Source organism: Bombyx mori, chromosome 19, assembly GCF_030269925.1.
Source record: "Bombyx mori chromosome 19, ASM3026992v2".
Classification (NCBI taxonomy): Eukaryota; Metazoa; Arthropoda; class Insecta; order Lepidoptera; family Bombycidae; genus Bombyx; species Bombyx mori.
The window spans coordinates 13,227,723-13,247,009 of record NC_085125.1 but is presented as its reverse complement, the minus strand read 5'-3'; the positions used below and the strand labels follow the sequence as shown (position 1 = coordinate 13,247,009).

Sequence of the window (19,287 nt, the reverse complement as noted above, 5' to 3'; positions counted from 1 at the left end):
ACGCGCTATCTGTACGCAGCTTTACAGAAGCGAGATTCTATATATACTAGAAGCTATATTATTCTATACGAGAGGCTATACTACAAATCGACGCTTGAAAGGCAAACATGATTAAGCGACAATGCGTGAACTTTACAGTAGACTAATTTAAAGTTGAAATACCTGAAAAAAAATCTATTTTAACGAATCTAGCTGTAAGATTGAAATGATTTTAATAGACCTAGAAATATATTTTTTTTTGCGCATCTAATATGGTTATTGCCTATCATTTATGTACAAAGCAGCTATTGTCGCTTAGTCACGTTTGCCTTTCAAGCGTCGATATAATAAAGTAAAACACACATACACACGCACGCACGCACGCACGCACGCACGCACGCACGCACGCACGCACGCACACACACACACACACACACACACACACACACACGCGCGCACGCACGCACGCACGCACGCACGCACCCACACACACACACACACACACACACACACACACACGCGCACGCACGCAAGCACGCACGCACGCACGCACGGACGCACGCACACACACACTTGTTATGTACAATTGGTAGTATTGTAGTATAAAAAGTGCTTTTATGGAGGAGCGGAGTCTCCTAGTACAGGCTTGCACGCTAAAAAGGAGACTGCAATCAATGTATTGTTTTGAATCGCTTTTGAAATAAATAGAGAATTTTTGGCTTTTGTATTTTTGAGATTCAAGTGATGTGATGCACTCACTCGAAGGTCCTGTTAGCGTCGATCCCGAAGCTGGAGGAGGGGAAGTAGACCAGCTCGTCCGCGTCCCCGAAGTGCGAGCGCCACGTGTACGCGAACGTGCCGTTCGTGGATTCATCGAAATACGACATCTTCGATATCACCTGCACGTCAAGTTTATTATGCACTAACATGGTATGCTATTATTAATAAAAATAAAAATCGTCTTCTCGCATTAAAACTGTATAATCTCAAAACTTACTAATTTTACAGGAGAGTGTTTTAAAGGTTTAACATGTGGTATTTTTAATATTAATCATCTTTGCAACATTTGTTTTTTACCAGTTAAATTATCTGTCTTTTAAAGTAAGATAAAATTATGTATTATTATAATTTTGTTAATAGTAATCAAAATATAGGTAAACTAAAAAGAAAAACTAAAACTAAACTACGCTCTTTTGACAGTATTTATGAGAAAAATACTGTTGATACCAAATGATTCCGCATATTAACTTTTATTAATTTAGATTGATATAGAATATTTTTGGAAAGTGTACACTTTTAATGCGAAAAGAGGAAATGTCAAATTTTAGGTGTGACACGTTTTAAATGTTCTATCCGGGGAATCATCTGTTGATAAAAATATACAAGGACGCGACTCCGGTCTCGTCTACTTACTAGTACTACCTACTGCTTTCCAATTAATATATCAGAGTGCAGATGTACTTGTAGATGTTGAGACAATCATAAACGAGGTTAGATGTGGAATGCAACCACGAGGAGGCCGCACTCCGGGTCTCTACGCTCTCAGTTCTGCGTTGACTTGTAATTACATTATATTGTTACGCCGGTAAGAGTAACGCCATCTATCGCCGAATAGTCGAATTAATATCGAAGGATCTAGAACGTAGAACGATGGAGAAGTATAACGCCATCTTTTGTCAGATAGCGGAAACGCACATCGAAAGTACTCGACTTATGAGGAATGTTCTCGACGATTCGAATTTTGCGATTGAGTTCACACTGCGAGCGCGTACCTTAGCGTATGTGAGTTCGTTCCCGGCCTGCATCGTGTAGAAGGCGTGGTCCAGCCCGGACAGTCCCACGTAGGCCCCGGGCTCGCCGTATATAGCCACTTCCACTTTCTCCCCGGTGCGGTGCTTGCGGTTGTTGATGAACACTGTGAACTGTGGAGGAGACGTGACGTTACTTCATCGTGTGCGGTCGGACCCCATTGCCCCGAGGGCTGCTGCGCTGCGGACCCACGTTGTTCCTGGAGACTCCGTTGACGGGGAAGGTGAGCGAGTCTGCCACGACGTGTCCGCGGCGGTCGGCGCTCCACACCACGACGCTGGCCACGGGCGCCATCTCCGCCGACAGCGTCACCGCGAACGTGCGGACGCCTTCCTGCGGGCGCAGTTCATTTCAACTGTTAAAATATCGATTAATTGTTCTCTGTCTTTTAATCAATGTAAAATAATTTTTTTTATTATCAGTAGTCTGATTGAAATACATGTTCATGCACAATTGTTTTTGAAAAAAAATATTAAGTTTTTTGCATTAAATATCCATAATAACAAAGTTTTAAAATACAATTAAAAAATCGATATATTTTTTTTCAAAATCCCAGTTATTGTTCACTGTGCTAAGATTTAATGGTCACCGACAGGTCCACTAGATGCGCTCTGCGTTGTTTATATATTATTTGCGTAATAAACCGTCTCTAGGATATATAGATGCACAATATATAGATTATAGAACTTCTACAAATAAATACGGCTTGTTGAAACGCTCGTGTTCGAGCCCGCGCGGTCCACCGACTGTATATAGGTGGTAGTCAGCGTAACGAACAAACAAGCGAATCGTTAACATAAGTAGGTCTCACCTGCATTATCTCTTGTGCGCTAGTCAATATAATGCCCTTGGACATCACCACATAGTTGAACGACTCTATGTAGAAGTTGCTTTGCACGTGGAAGATTATGTATTCGCCGACCTGATAACAAAAGTACAGTGTAGTACGTCGTGCGGCGCCTCACGGGCCCCTCGGTGGGAGCACCGGACATTTCAATAGTATGTGGGATACTCTTCCATTCCGAGCGGAACACACTAATGCTGCAGAACTGAGGGACCCACCCGAGGAGGCTTGTGTTCCACCTTTTTTCTTTTCTTTTTCCTACCTAAGCTGATAGCCTTGAGAGGTTATATCAGCGTCGCCTTAACTAGTAGGTGAGCTCACGGGGCTCAAACCTGATGACGTTGCTAGCACGAACCCTAGCAAGAGCAATGCTTCGCAGCATCTGCCACCGAATCGGAAACGCGACCCACTGAGAAGATCCGACGGGAAACTCAGTGGGCTGTGTTCCACCACTGATGTTTGTCTTGTACTTGATCTCACAGCGTGTTTTTCCGATACCCGTAACACGAGATCAAATCTTGACTGGAGCGTTTGGCACATTTAATTCTCACCTTCGCACTGGTGGTGGTGGTAGATATCTTAATCTGCTGGTTGTTGGGGCTGTAGTGCGCGATGAAGTGCACGTCGGCGGAGGCGTGGTAGCCGCCCACGTCGAGCAGCTGGGCGGTCAGCCGGATCCCGGTTATGCTGTTCAACACTTCGCGGTAATTCGGATCCGATTGCAAGTCTGTAAGAGATCGAGCGCGGTGAGAGGGGGGGCGGGTACTCACTTTTTACAGACGGGAGGACCTCTTGTGAGTCCGCACGGGTAGGTACCACCATCCCGAATATTTCTGCCGTGAAACAGTAATGCGTTTCGGTTTAAAGGGTGAAGCAGCCGTTGTAACTATACTGAGACCTTAGAACTCATGTCTCAAGGTGGGTGGCGCATTTACGTTGTAGATGTCTATGGGCTCCAGTATCCACTTAACACCAGATCACCACGTGGGCTGTGAGCTCGTCCACACATCTTTCTTTCTGGTCGTTCCCTCAATGCTGAGGATCGTGACTGTATGTCAATTTTCTCCACTGGGTCCGGTTCTGTACCATATGTACCGCTCCCTGTGTCTAGCCTCCAGTCACCTCCTTGAATTGGTCCACCCATCTAGCTGGCGCTCTTCCTCTGGCGCGCTTCCCCTCCATTTGTCCGAGAATGATGAGTTTCTCTAGGGTGTGTAATGGGGATCGCATTATGTGCCCAAAGAAACTCCAGATCCTTTCCTGGCACGCAGTCAGCAGGCGCTTGGTGACCTTCAGCTCTTCGAGAAGTAGTACAAAAAAAAAAACCTGTGGCACTCGGGAACTGCCACGGCAAAGCTATTGCATAGCATTTTTTATCAACTTATGCAATTATAATTAGACAATAATAATTTAATATTAAAACAATAATAAAACAAGACCACGCTTTATTAAACATTAATAATAACAAAACCTTAACTGTCCCCTTCACACTCATAAGCTAGACCGCGCGAGAGAGAGATGGGCAGACTTTTCATGATGCGCATGCAGTGTGACGTCACGCCACGCGCTTATTCACAAACACTACACAAGCGCAACGTGTAGGCGGAGTGGGGGGTGTAAGATTTTTTTCGTTACGGAATTTCATGATTCCGCCGCGCTCAAGGCCCACGATAAATAGCTTAAAAACTCACGCAGCAGGTTGTAGAGGTCGAGCTTGAGGTGCCACACGTGCGCGTGTCCGGGCACGGGCGCGGGCTGCAGCGCGTCCAGCGTGGCGGAGCGGCCCTCCAGCTGCGCCGTGACCCGCAGCGCCAGGCGCGCCGCCCGCGCCGCCTCCACGCGCGACCCGTCGTGGTACGACACCGCCATCTGCACGCACACGCACGCGTCAGCACAATACGAGCCGTGTATATAATGGTAATTGACTACAAATCTGTAGACTACAAAATAAAGTCATAGGTCCTCAGTAGGTTATGGCGCGAGTAGGCTGTTCGATGGGCGCGATAGGGGAGGTAATCAGCAATCATCAGCAACAGAGCGAGGAACACAAGCTAACAATTGAACTAAGTGACACCGAAGTTTGGAAACTTCGAATTACTTACAGATAGTAGGAATTTAAAATATTAACACTAATAAAAGATAATTTGTAACTATTGAACCAATTCTAAAGAAATCATTCTTTAGAATCACACACATGTGTAAATAGATAATATATAAATTATTAGAAAAAAAAAACTCACGTAAACATCAAAAGGCATGGCCGGCTTGAAGACCTGAGGGCTCCCTCCTAAGAAAGTGACAGCCAAGGAAGAGTTGAATATCCTGGCAACACTGTACCCTTCAATGACATCGTCCAGGAATGGATCTCCGACGGCGGCCGTCACTATGACTTCCACCCCGTCCAGGCTGGGGACCAGCTGCGCCAGCTCCGACATTGGGTATTTGAAATCGTATGTGCCATTGAACTGTTGGGAAGAAACGTAAATAGCACATTAGTTTTTCATTACTTGAAGTCATGTTTGATAAATAACATGTCTAGTTTCATCTCATGTTTATTGACAGACCATTTAAACACTAGTTTTGGCAGTGGTGAAACTATTTGTTAATAATAAAAAAATGTGATGTTTACTAACAATAATAAATGATATATTATTACAAAAACATTATAATATATTGGTATTGCAATATAATTACACATATTATTATATATTTGTGCAAAAGACAGCCTCTTGTTCAATCTACAGGAAATATATTAGTTGAATACACATTATTATCATATGGATAACAGATGATTGATGATTAAAGAGAGGTCTCCTAAATAAATTCCATAAATTGGATGAAGACTGCATTCAGAATGTTCTTATTATTATTTATATTCAAAATAATTAGCAATAATATTATAATACTCACTCATAGAAATTTTAACAAAAAATGGATGAGTTTCATTTTAACCAATTAATTACGATACAATAAGTATGTAAGTGCTGAGATTAGAGGTTTTTATAATACCACATACTATAGCTAATCAGTACTTTTCGTTTTGATATCGTAGTGGGCTCAAAATCATTTCAATGTTGGCTAAAATCGATATACAGATTTTGGAAAAACGTATGCGTTAATACCTATACTAGCATCCTATTTGTATATTCTTTATATTAATAAGTATTTACAAAACAACACATAATTTATTTTTATTTTTTATTTAATATTAATACTCTTAAATTTCAATAATACAAAATAAATGTGAAATGACTCTTAGCTCTAGATAGCTCTAGTCCAGTCTCGGAGCAAGAAGAATTTCCTACAATGACTTCTCTACCTACTGACAGTGGTCACAAACATTTTTGTATTAAATGCGGTTTACATAAAATGTTTGAAAGAGAAAAAAATTTACTAACTTATAAAATAAATTATTGTTAAAAAACTAATTATTTATTTAGATATTATAACAATTATAAAAATCGAGTAATTTTTTTTTTTTTTTTTTATGGCTCGAGTCTCTTCTTTTACGAATGACTCTGCCAATGTCAGGTAGATAGAATATCAGTGATATAGATGTAGTGTAGCTATGTATTATTATTATTACTATATTATAAGTTTGACTTTGTTTATAATAATATTAGATGTAGAATTATTATATTTAAAAATTATGTTGATTTTTAATATTGTCTAGTTTTTGGGACAAACATTCTTTGTATATAGTCAGCAATGACGCACCGTGCGCAAGCGCTACGGGTGGCCCCCGCGCGCGCACTTCACCAGAGTCCGTAAACTGCCTTGCCGTCGGATACTCGTATGATTTTACCTGCTAACCCACTTCGCAGTGCTTGCGCATAGTCTTGCGTAATTTTAGCTTATAGTTGAAGTCTGTTTATTGTTATTATTGTTGTTTCCGCTTCCCCTTCTATGTGTTTGTTCTTAATATAATATTATAAGACAATAAAACTGAAAGTGTTTTTAAAAACTGTGCGGGTGGTTTAATTTGACTAACACTTCATTGGTGACCCCTCATACAGAACGCAATATGAGTGTGGAAAAAACAATTGCAAGTGGCAGTAGTGACCTTGGTCGTGTGGGTGTAAGGGTACCACCGTTCTACCCGGATAAACCTGCGCTCTGGTTTGCACAGCTGGAGAGCCAGTTCCTGTTGTCGAGCATAACCGCTGACTCGACAAAATTTCATTATACCTGCAGCCAGTTGGATGAAGCCTACGCCTCGACAGTGGAGGATATCATCACCAATCCTCCAGCCAGTGGGAAGTACGAGCGACTAAAGTCGGAGTTGATTAACCGTCTTTCCAAGTCCCGTGAAAAGAAAGTCCAACAACTCCTGCATCACGAGGAACTCGGTGATAGAAAACCCTCGCAATTCCTGCGACATCTAAGGGACCTCGCCGGGGCAGACGTACCAGAAGACTTCGTGCGCACCATTTGGGTTAGTCGTCTACCCTCAAATACCCAAGCTATTGTAGCATCGCAGTGCAACGCCTCGCTCGAAGACGTGTCGCAGTTAGCAGATAAGGTGCACGACGTAGTATCCAACAGCCCACAAGTAGCAGCAGTGGGAGTACCCGAGAGCAGTGCCGTTAACGCTCAGATAGCGGAACTCACCCGCCAGGTACAGGTACTGTCAACAAAGTTAGACAGGATGTCACGCTCAAGGCAGAGATCAAACTCCTTTCATCGGAACCACACACGCGCTTCCAGGTCCAGGACCAGATCTGACTCAAACTACAGAAAATTCCCGTTATGTTGGTACCACTCAAAATTTGGAAATCGGGCTAAGACATGTGTGAAACCTTGTGATTTTTCGGGAAACGCAGCGGGCATTCGGTAGTAGCGACCACCGACTGTCCAGGTATTGGTCGCTTATTCGTTACAGACCAACGTACTAAAATGCAATTTTTAGTGGATACAGGTAGTGACTTATGTGTATTTCCGAGAAAGTTTTTAAAAGACAACCGTCAAAAAACAAAATATGATCTTTGTGCAGCAAACGGTACAATTATTAATACCTACGGCTACGCTCACTTAGTTCTTAACCTAGGGTTGCGCCGCGACTTTGCTTGGCGATTTATTGTAGCGGATGTCACAAGGGCTATAATAGGCGTTGATTTTTTATCTTTTTATAATTTAATTGTTGATGTTCGCAGGCAACGCTTAATTGACGCTGAAACTTCACTTGCGACCGCGGCTTCGCTCGATCATTCTCATGAGGACATTTCTTCGGTGCGGGTTGTATCAGGTGATTCTGTTTATCATTCTATACTAGCACACTACCCTGACATCACTCGTCCATCAGGCATACACAGTACACCGAAACATGACACTGTACACTATATTCGCACCACACCTGGACCACCGATTGCAAGCACACCACGTAGACTGGCACCGGACAAATTAAAAATTGCAAAGGCCGAATTTGAGACTATGCTGCAAAATGGTACTTGTCGACCGTCATTATCACCATGGTCTTCACCACTACACCTCGCTCCTAAAAAAGATAATGGATGGCGCCCCTGCGGGGATTATAGGATGCTCAATGCACGCACCATACCAGACCAATACCCCATACGCCATATTCATGATTTCAGTCATAGTCTCGCTGGTTGCAAAGTATTTTCATCGTTGGATTTAGTGAGAGCTTACAATCAGGTGCCCGTCCACCAGGACGATATCGCGAAAACTGCCATCACAACGCCGTTCGGTCTTTATGAATTCCCATACATGACGTTTGGATTACGTAATGCCGGACAGACGTTTCAGCGTTTTGTTGATGAAATGCTTCGGGGCCTAGATTTTACGTACGCCTATATCGATGATCTTTTAATATTTTCTAAGGATGAAGAGGCTCATAAAAAGCACCTGCACCAACTGTTCTCCAGACTTCAAAAATATGGCATGGTTATCAACACAGGAAAGTGTGTGTTCGGTGTCCCAAAGATCACATTTTTAGGTTACAGCATTTCTGCTGAGGGCACTAAACCTCTTCCCTCAAAGGTGGAAGCCATTAAGACTTTCCCTGTTCCAAAAACGGTCAGAGAGCTCAGGCGGTTCCTAGGGATGGTAAACTTTTACCGCAGATTTATCCCTGAAGCTGCAGTCCATCAAGCGCCTTTGAATCTCCTCTTGACCGGCTCCGTCAAAGGGTCTCATCCCGTTAATTTCGGAGACAGGGAACATCAAGCCTTTGAAGCCTGCAAAGAAAGCTTATGCAAGGCCGCCATGCTAGCACATCCGGAATGTAACGCAAAGCTCGCGTTAGTTACGGATGCCTCTGATTCAGCAATAGGCGCAGTCCTCCAGCAGCAAAAGGAAAATTCGTGGCAGCCGTTGGCATTCTTTTCACGAAAATTGAGTTCCACACAGCTCAAGTATTCCCCTTACGACCGTGAACTCTTAGCCATTTATGAGAGTGTGAAATATTTTCGTCACATGGTGGAGGCCCGAGATTTTACCATCTTTACGGACCACAAGCCATTAACGTATGCTTTTCACTCTCGTAAAGAAAACTGCTCACCACGCCAATTCCGACACCTTGATTTTGTCTCACAGTTTACTACAGACAAACGCCACATCTCAGGGAAAGACAATGTTGTTGCCGACACGTTATCCCGAATCGAAGAGATCGCACAACCCATTGACCTTGAGCAAGTAGCAAAGGCTCAGCAAGGAGACAACGAGATAAAAGACCTTTTGGAGGATAACTCTTCCCTTTCCCTCAGAAAGGTGAAGCTACCTGGGTCACGCACAGAATTATACTGTGATGTGGGTGAGACAGTACAGAGACCTTTCATTCCGAAGCAGTTTCGACGACAGGTCTTTCAGAGTCTACACTCACTCAGTCACCCTGGCGCCAATGCGACAGCGAAACTAGTTTCTGAGCGATACGTGTGGCCTGGAGTTCGGAAAGACTGCAGAGAGTGGGTACGTACCTGCTTAGCTTGCCAGCGCTCTAAAGTTACACGTCACGTTTATTCGCCCATCGCTGCCTTCAAAGTACCACGAGCTAGGTTCACATTCGTCCATATAGACTTAATCGGTCCATTACCGGTTTCACACGGCAATAAATATTGTCTTACAGCCATTGATAGATTTACGCGATGGCCTGAGGCAATACCCTTGCCAGACATAAGTGCCGAAACTGTTGCAAAAGCACTAATTAGCGGATGGATATCGCGGTTCGGCTGCCCAACGGACATTATTTCTGACCGTGGTGGTCAGTTTCAATCGGAGCTGTTCAAAAATTTGTCACAACTATCCGGATTTCAACACCGACGGACCACTGCTTATCATCCCCAAAGCAATGGACTCGTGGAGCGATTCCACAGACAGCTTAAAGCTGCTATTATATGTCATGCCAACGACAGTTGGGTTGAATCGCTTCCACTTGTTTTGTTAGGGATCCGTAGTGCAGTTAAAGACGACCTCCGAGCATCATCTGCGGAACTTTTATACGGCACTACGTTTACCAGGAGAATTTTTTAACCCCGAAGTAAGCGATACCGTCAACGTAACAGAGTACATGGCACGACTTCGCAAGTTTGTTAAAGACCTACGACCCACACCAGCCTCTCGTCACGGCGGTAAGCGTACATTCGTCTTCAAAGACTTAGCAACAGCATCCCACATATTTTTGAGGGATGATACATTGGGAGGTTCGCTTAAACAAGCATATTCTGGACCTCATGAAGTCTTACAGCGTGGTGACAAAGTGTTTAGGATAATCTTAAACGGTAAAAACGTCGCAGTATCTATCGACCGCATCAAGCCGGCCTACATACTGCACGATTCAGATACCACACATACACCATCACCCACACATACATACACTCACACAGATTCACCTGATACTACAGACCCAGTTGTCCTCGATGCCGATGAAGGTGTCATCAGGAGAACTAGATCAGGGCGTAGAGTGAAGTTTCCGCAATATTATCGCCCGTAACCCGGTCTCTGGAGGGGGGTGATGTAGTGTAGCTATGTATTATTATTATTACTATATTATAAGTTTGACTTTGTTTATAATAATATTAGATGTAGAATTATTATATTTAAAAATTATGTTGATTTTTAATATTGTCTAGTTTTTGGGACAAACATTCTTTGTATATAGTCAGCAATGACGCACCGTGCGCAAGCGCTACGGGTGGCCCCCGCGCGCGCACTTCACCAGAGTCCGTAAACTGCCTTGCCGTCGGATACTCGTATGATTTTACCTGCTAACCCACTTCGCAGTGCTTGCGCATAGTCTTGCGTAATTTTAGCTTATAGTTGAAGTCTGTTTATTGTTATTATTGTTGTTTCCGCTTCCCCTTCTATGTGTTTGTTCTTAATATAATATTATAAGACAATAAAACTGAAAGTGTTTTTAAAAACTGTGCGGGTGGTTTAATTTGACTAACACTTCATAGATAGATATAGATTGTAGCAGATGAGATGAATGAGAACTGAAGAAAAATTTGTAAATATTTTTACAGTTTAATGTTATTGCGGGAAATAAAATAAGCTAATGCATTTACAACTTTAGGATTAGGGAATGTTAAGAGATAGTTCATATTAACTGGGAACGGGATGTTAGTGTTAGTTAGTAAACAATATAGTGGTGGGCATTCAACATTAAGAGCGCATTCCAGAAAGATATGATCTAAAGTACCGATAGATTTACCGCAACTACACATAGGAGAAGGTTTAATTTTTAGCTTAAATAAAAATTGTGGTGAGCAAAAGTGACCCAATCGAAGCCTGATAAGTACACTAGTTATTTGCTTGTTGAATTTTTTGAACTTATAAAACCAAGGTTTGATAAAGACACTAGGATTTATTTTAGAATATTGATATTTGTAGGTTTCCCATTGCTTTTGCCAGTCTGATACGAGATTAAGTTTAATATTATGAATAAGATCACGACTTACATTCGCGTAGTACTCACAATCACCACTATGTGTTGCTTCTTTAGCCATTTGATCCACAGTTTCATTCCCAAGAATTCCTGTATGTGAAGGGATCCAAACTATTTCAACTTTAATGTTATTTTGATGACAGGTGAACAACAGGTTTTTGATTATACAAACTAGCGGATTTTCTAAACAATTCTTTATCGGATTCTTTGAAATGGCTTGAATAGCACTAGAACAATCACTGAATATCGCGGAGTAGTTAATTGAGTGCTGCATGATGAACTTTAGACAACTTATCAATGCAATACACTCGCCCGTGAATACTGAGGTTTCTGGGGGTAGTTTGTGCAATTTGTAATGATTTGCGTTTGGGTGATAGAAGGCAGCACCAGTGTTACCATTTGAAACTAATTTCGAGGCATCGGTGAAAAATAAATTCCACCGTGGCCATTTTTCTTCTACCATGTTTAAAAATTTTAAGTTGGCGTTTTTTGTGTTTTTTTCTAAACCTATGTTTAGATAAACTGTGGGGGAATGGCAGAGGGCCTTAAAAGATATTTTGAAAATTGGGAGGGTGTCGGATTGAATTAAGGGAGATTGGAAGCTATCAATATAATTTACACTTTTAATGAGACAGGGCTGTTCCCTACTATTCCAGAAGTTTGAAGTCATACAATTTTGAAGGGCAGATAATTTTGATACAACAGCATTAGGGTGTATTTGAGCTAAACGGAGAGTATATCGATCTGAAAGATATTGTCGTCTCAGGCTTAAGGGCGGCTCTGCACTTTCGACCTGTAGGGCTCGAGTTGGGGACGATTTCATTGCACCCAGCACTATTCTTAAGGCTTTGAACTGAACTGAGTCTAATCGAGAGAGAATACTTTTAGTTGAGGTCTGCAAGAAAATTGAGCCGAAATCTATAATACTGCGAACTAGAGCATTATAAAGGAGTTTTTGACTATAGGCATGGGCACCCCACCATGTACCAGATAGTGCGCGTAGCACATTGATGTTTTTTTCACATTTTTTGACTGTGTTATCGACGTGTGCCGAACCCGTAAGCTTGGCGTCTAGTATTAGACCCAGAAATTTTGCCTCTGTTACTAGTGGAATACTATATCCTTGATATACGATGTTTATATTAGGGAGAGAACGCTTTCTTGAAAATAATACTACTTGACTCTTTGTTGGAGCTACGTCAAAGCCGTGGTCCAATAACCAGTTGCCAACAGAGTCCAAACAAGCATTTATATCAAGTGAACCCTCATTGATATTTTCGTGCACACGATAGATGCAGATATCATCTGCGTATTGAATAATTTCACAGTTATTTGTGAGAGCGGAGCCTATATCCGAAGTATAAATATTAAATAATAATGGGCTTATAACTGAACCCTGAGGGAGTCCCTTCCACACAGTTCTTTCTATAGATAAGTGGCCATCTATACGAAAGCTGATCTTACGTTCTACCAGTAAATTGCATATAAATTGTACTACTTTACAGGGAATGCTCAGCTTGAACAGTTTGTTCCTGAGCACCGAAATTAGTACGTTGTCGTAGGCCGATTCTATATCTAAGAAAACTGATATGACCGAGTGTTTATTAGAAAATGCAATCTGGATGTCAGATATTAGAAGCGCGTGGCAGTCCATAACACTTTTACCTTTTCTAAACCCTAATTGGCTGGGAGAGAGGATACCCTGACTCTCTACAAACCAGTCCAATCTATTTTTCAGAAGATGTTCTGTGATTTTACATAAAGTTGAGGAAAGGGCTATGGGTCTATATGATGATGATAGTAGTGGGTCTTTTGAAGGTTTTAGGACTGGGAGGATAATTTGGTGTTTCCAAGATGGCGGGATGGAACCGGTGTCAAAAAATGAATTTATAATAGTTAGGAGATGGTAAAGAGCATTATCTGGGCATTCTTTTACAAAGGAATAAGGGATACCGTCTAATCCTGGGGTAGAATCTTTTAAATTGTCTAATACCATTTTTAGTTCTGCAATAGAAAACGGAACATCTAGATCAGTAGATTGGGTAAAATGATAGGACATGGGGAGTTCAGAAAACCAAGGCACATAAGCTGGGGCTAGCTTATTGCAAAATTCTTTGGTCCAGCTATTTAAGTTTGTTTTAGGCGATGGGATGGCTAGTTTGCTAGATTTGTATCTTCTTATCATGTTCCACATTACAGTTGGATGCGTAGATGGTGAAACGTTTTGGCAAAAAGATTGCCAACCCGTGCGTTTCTTCCTATTTAGCAGTCTTTTAGTTTTGGCTTCAATTTTACGGAATGAGATATAATTTTCTAATGTCATATTTTTATTAAAATTTAATTCAGCAGAGCTAGCAGAATGTAGAACATCGACAAAATTCTCATAACATTCGAGTGCATTGGCGTTAGTGACGCTTTCTTTTAAACTTGTTTCATTTTCCACACAGGTTCGGAAGCCACTCCAATTGGCCGCATTCAATCGATATTTAAAAAGAGAAGGAGGGCTCATAGTTTTTCCAAAAGAGGGGAAAGAAATTTTAATGGGGGCATGATCACTACAATAAGTGTGTTGGTCTATGTCCCATGATAAAAGAGGTGCAAGAGAGGGTGAACAAATGGACAAGTCGACCGCGGAAGGATTTTGAAGAGGAGAAGTTTTACGCGTGGGTCGGCCATCATTTAAAATAACTAGATCACCGTCATCTAGTATTTGACAGAGTTTTTCTCCTGGTCTATCATTTCGGTATGAACCCCATAGAGTATTGTGGCAATTAAAATCGCCGACTATAACAATTGGGGGTGGAAGGGAGTTAATTATACTACTAAGTTCAGTTATGATAGAAATAGTAGGATGCGGTATATAGATAGAAAGTAATGTAATAGTTTTAGATTTGAAATACACAGTGGCAGCTAGCATGTAAACATTCTCAATTGACGGTAAAGAGATTTGAATATATTTTACGCAATTTCTGATTAATAGGGCCACGCCGTCCCATCCATCCGGGCGGTCGTGCCTTAAAGTGGCGTATTGTGGAATATAAAAAGGCGTTGACGGCTTAAGCCATGTTTCAGATATTGCGACTATTGATGGTTCGTGTTTATTAATCAGATAGCATAGTTCATTTTTTTTATGAATTATGCTCCTGATATTCCATTGTAGAATGGTTTCCGTTTTGATTGATTAAAAGTTGGGTAATTTCGAATAGTTTTTCGGCAACGTTGGACGGTAAACTTTGATTGGTGGATACATAGGTAACTAGGCTTTGTTGTAGTAGATCAAGGATATCTGATATTTTAGAGACATCTGTAGAGTTGGAAATAGTTTTAGAACTCTGCAGAGCACAACCGTTTTCAGGAGTAGGTATATTAAATTCTCGAATGATATTTTCGTGTGCATTTTTATCATAACCCCTTTGAATTGGGGCTCTAGGTTTTGGTTTTAAAAAAACGGTTTTTCTGTAAGAATTAGTCTCAATGTGATTTATTGGATCTTGGGTGGGCACTCTTGTAACGTGAGCTTGTTTTAGAACTTCTGAGTATGGACGTTGAGAGGCGGCAATGCCTTTTGCAGCCTCCTGAAAAGATATTCCTTCTTCTGACATACGTGTTTTGATTTCGCGTTGACGTTGTTGCTCAGGACAATTTTTATCTAAAGCGGAATGTGTGCCTGAACAAAAAATGCAGGACAGTGAGTCATCGTTAATATAACATCTATTGCTAGAATGTGGTCCGCCGCATTTATGACAACGTGGATTTGATCTACACGCTTCTTTAACATGGCCGTAACGACAACAGTTAAAACACTGTATCACTGGAAATTTATAGGGTTCTATGTCAATAGAGTTATGGAAGCAATAAACGTAACGAGGAAGCCGCTGTCCATCAAAAGTCAGAACTACTGTCTCACTAGGACGCCATTCGTAAGATGTCTCGTTCCTAACTTTATAATTAAGCCTCCTAGCTTTAACTACCTTTCCGCAACCTAATGGGACATCTATATAGTTTGGTATCTCTTCATTAGAGAAATCTGTGGGAATGCCTCTGGCAATTCCCATGCGAGTTACCTGATAAGACGGGATAAAAGCTTTATAGCCTTTTTCAAGTAGGAGACTATTTTCTAGGAAATCGTTTGCAGCAGATGAGATCGTGAATTCCACAACTATCCTGTTACGGCCTAATTTTTTAATTCCGTCTTTACTGATATGTGGTATGTTATGTTTAAAGATGAATTGACCAAATTTTACAGGGTGGATTGATACTCCTGAAGAGGGGTCACTTTCAATCTTAGAAACATGTACTGCAAAAGGTCCCAAATCTGATGATAGGTATTTACGAGTGTATGCCGGGGTCGAAGGTTGATTATTTTTCGATGATTTTGTCGAATTTTCAATCCTAGTTATTTTGTGTCTAATGGACTGATCATCTGCGATTGGGCCTCTTTTCCGCGATGAGGCTTCATTTGGTAATAGCTCGACGTCAGGAATAGGTGAGGAAGAACTTGACCGAATGGAAGGAGCTGTCAATGTTGAAAAACTTGGAGATCCTAGGGATTCACTATCCCAGGATTCAGAATCATGTTCTGGTATCCCCGGATCGGGAGGTTTATTTTTGTCAGAATTCATATTACATTTTATAAGTGAGGGTACACCATAAAAAATAATTAATTTATAATAAGTAAGAAAAAATGATATTTAAAGAATATAAAACTACTTACCAACACCGAGAAACATAAACTAAACTAAATAAATAAATGTTAAACACTCACAAATAAGGAAATATTTACAAATAACATGCAAGAATAATATTTAATAGACCGCGATGACAACCACGTGATATTCGCACTAGAGCTGACCACAGACCAAATCGAGTTATAATCACTAAATTAGCAGAAATAAAAAAAAAAATTAAAAAATCAGAATCCGATTCCTCTGTATCGGAGTTACTGCTTTTGGCGACGTCTCGCCTGTCACATTTATTATAAAAGAATCAACAGCTTTGTCTACATTATCATCTAGTCTCATTTCGATTCCTCTTTTTATACGTGACTGATGGAATTTTGGCATTTTTCTGCTGAAATGTTGCCTCAAGGCCAACACGCGAACAAGAACAAACCTTACAGTCTCAGGTAAAAGGTTTACAATCCCTGAGGACGGTGGTCATTGCATCTGTGCGAGCGAGACTCATTATATTTCCGCAGGAGTGACAAAGACAGGTAATAACGTACGAAATTCTTCGTTCTCCGCGGCTGGACTATAGCTACCCAGCAGTGGGACTAAAACCAAGAGATACTTACAAATCTCAGATAGGGTAGTTGGTCGTTGTACTGCGCGGAGTAGTAGGAGTAGCCGGTCGCGGGGTACTGGTTGTAGGCGTAGGTGCCCTGCTGCTGCTGCACGGCGTACTCCGTAGGGTCGGGCTTCGGCATCCAGAAAGGATATTTTTCATCCTGTGTATAAAAATATTTATTATTATTATTGTTCAGTATGTCCCTAAACGCTGTGCTTAGTGCGAGTTTTTTAACGTTCTCGATAGCGTAAAAGTTAACTAGAATTTGTATGGTATGCAGTTGGAACGTTTGCCTACGTTTGCCGCTAGGGCCGCTGTTCCAATGGCATACATTAAAAAACTCGGACTAAGCACACAGACGTTTAATAGTAATTTTTAATACTTCATAATAGTTGAATGCAAAATATAGACCCGTGAGTTTGGTTTTAATTTACAAAAATCTGAAGTGAACAGAGTTTTCATGAGTTTGCATTGTTCATTGTTACAATTACAAAGTTTGTTTACTGTAATGTAAAGCCTTTTTGCTATGTACTTTGTTTTATAATTATAAGAACGTGAATTTTAATAAATAAAGCAAAATTTAAGAAAGAAGTAAGAGTTACTACGGGACCCGTGACAATGATGTGCTCGAAAGGCCTCACGAGCTAAGGGTTACTATGGGTAATTAGAAACCTCAAACACTATAATTATGTTTTTAATTAAAAATATAATTTTATTTTGTTTACTTACCTATTTGAAATAATACAAATAATGCAAATAACACAAAGTATAAAATTTCCTAAGGTATAAACGTATGCCAATGCGAGTTTTTTGAAGAGAGGCAGAGTATGGTGGACTTACAAAGTTGAACATCCTGGTGACGACCTTGGTGTGGTCGTACCACCAGTCGGGCTGGTCCAGCTGGTTGTGCTGCCCCGCGACGTAGCGCCGGTCCGCGCCGCCCTCCGCCGGGCCCGGCCCCAGCTCCGACCCGTACGTCTCGTTGTACAGACTATTCGGCCATGCTGCAGTCGAAGACGACGTCACGGTTAGTACTTCAAGACCACTTTATCGAAATATCAGAATAACAAAAAAAAATCGGACCTTGTATGTCGCGTATTAAACGAAATGTCGCTTAAGCCAAATAACCTTTCACCCCTCAATATGTGTAACATACTTTTTTTTTCCTACCTAAGCTGATAGCCTTCAGAGGCTATATCAGCACCGCCTTAACTAGTAGGTGAGCTCGCGGGGCTCAAACCTGACGACGTTGCTAACACGAACCCTAGCAAGAGTCGTGTTTTGCAGAATCTACCACCAGATCGGAAACGCGACCCACTGAGAAGATCCGGCAAGAAACTCAGTGGGCTGTGTCTGAGGGTTAATTTACTCGTTAAGCCCTTCGTCGCAAGCGACGGGTTCGACGAGAACGGTGACCGGTGCTTGAGGTGCCTAAAAGCACCGTTAGTGGATCGGGAGGATCCGAAATGACGTATTTAGGGCGATGTCGACTGCTTTCCAATCTGTCCGCAGGATCGGGCATGGGAAGGTTAGTAAAATGCGCATAGACAACAGAAACCGACCTCTTGTGTACTGAGAGCCGGCGGCCCCCGCGTCTCCGTAGTGCCCCCGGTTGTTGAACTGTCCGCGGCCGTAGTGCGGGGGCCGGTACTGCGGGATGGGGCGCACGGTCGCCTTGAGCGTGAGGTTGCCGCGCACGGGCGCCCCCGACGTGTAGTTAGCCACGACGCGGCCGTGGATGTACTGCTCCGTGTTGAAAAAGAACGCCGGCATCGTCACGTTCACCTGGTAACGTTCATATCGAAATTAGGTCTATCGAAAACCACATTAGAATAGGTAATATTGGTAATATCGGAATAGGTAATATCGGAATAGGTAATATTGAAATAGGTAATATCGGAATAGGTAATATTGAAATAGGTAATATCGAAAATCACATTGGAATTTTGAATCTCTTTTTTTTAACTAAGCTGATGGTCTTGAGAGATCATATCAGCGTCACCGGGCGAGGAATTTTGTGCTACTGAGCAGGAATGACTATCCGAACAAAAACAGTTTCACTGTAAAAAATTGCGCCAAGTCCACGTTTATAAAACTCATCTCAATAACATTTGCACTTTACAAAAAAAAGAAGACTTCAATAGCTTTCATTCTCTACAAAAATATGTGAAATACAAAAAAATACCAAGAAACCGTCATAAAGATGAAAAAATAAAAAAAAAATTGTTGAAAATTTAAAAATAAAAAAATAAATTTTATCGTGCTTGGCGCGCGTCATTGAGTACCCCAAATTTTTCAGGATAAATGAACATCCTTTCAATGTTTAGAAATTTATAAGTAGGTCAACCTATGAAATGCATAAATGTAATTAATGAATTATTATTTCATAATAAGTTTTACAAAAGTTAAGTAAAATCGACAACTCATACGTATGTTATTTGAATTTTTTTCATTTCCCACTCATCTT

At 41.4% G+C, this 19,287-nt stretch overlaps 1 protein-coding gene across 2 annotated transcripts in view; it reads right to left on the bottom strand.

The window, feature by feature from the left end:
• Positions 1-19,287, bottom strand: part of LOC101736964 (CD109 antigen) — a 54,780-nt gene that overhangs the window by 21,036 nt on the left and 14,457 nt on the right. For both annotated transcript variants that reach the window (XM_038017522.2, XM_038017521.2), the window contains 10 exons: positions 18,383-18,605; positions 17,661-17,824; positions 16,828-16,980; positions 4,873-5,097; positions 4,324-4,501; positions 3,184-3,359; positions 2,600-2,710; positions 1,981-2,121; positions 1,752-1,901; positions 739-878 (listed from right to left, as the gene is read on the bottom strand). In XM_038017522.2, the coding sequence (XP_037873450.1) occupies positions 739-878; positions 1,752-1,901; positions 1,981-2,121; positions 2,600-2,710; positions 3,184-3,359; positions 4,324-4,501; positions 4,873-5,097; positions 16,828-16,980; positions 17,661-17,824; positions 18,383-18,605 (1,661 nt within the window). The remainder of the gene's footprint in view (positions 1-738; positions 879-1,751; positions 1,902-1,980; positions 2,122-2,599; positions 2,711-3,183; positions 3,360-4,323; positions 4,502-4,872; positions 5,098-16,827; positions 16,981-17,660; positions 17,825-18,382; positions 18,606-19,287) is intronic.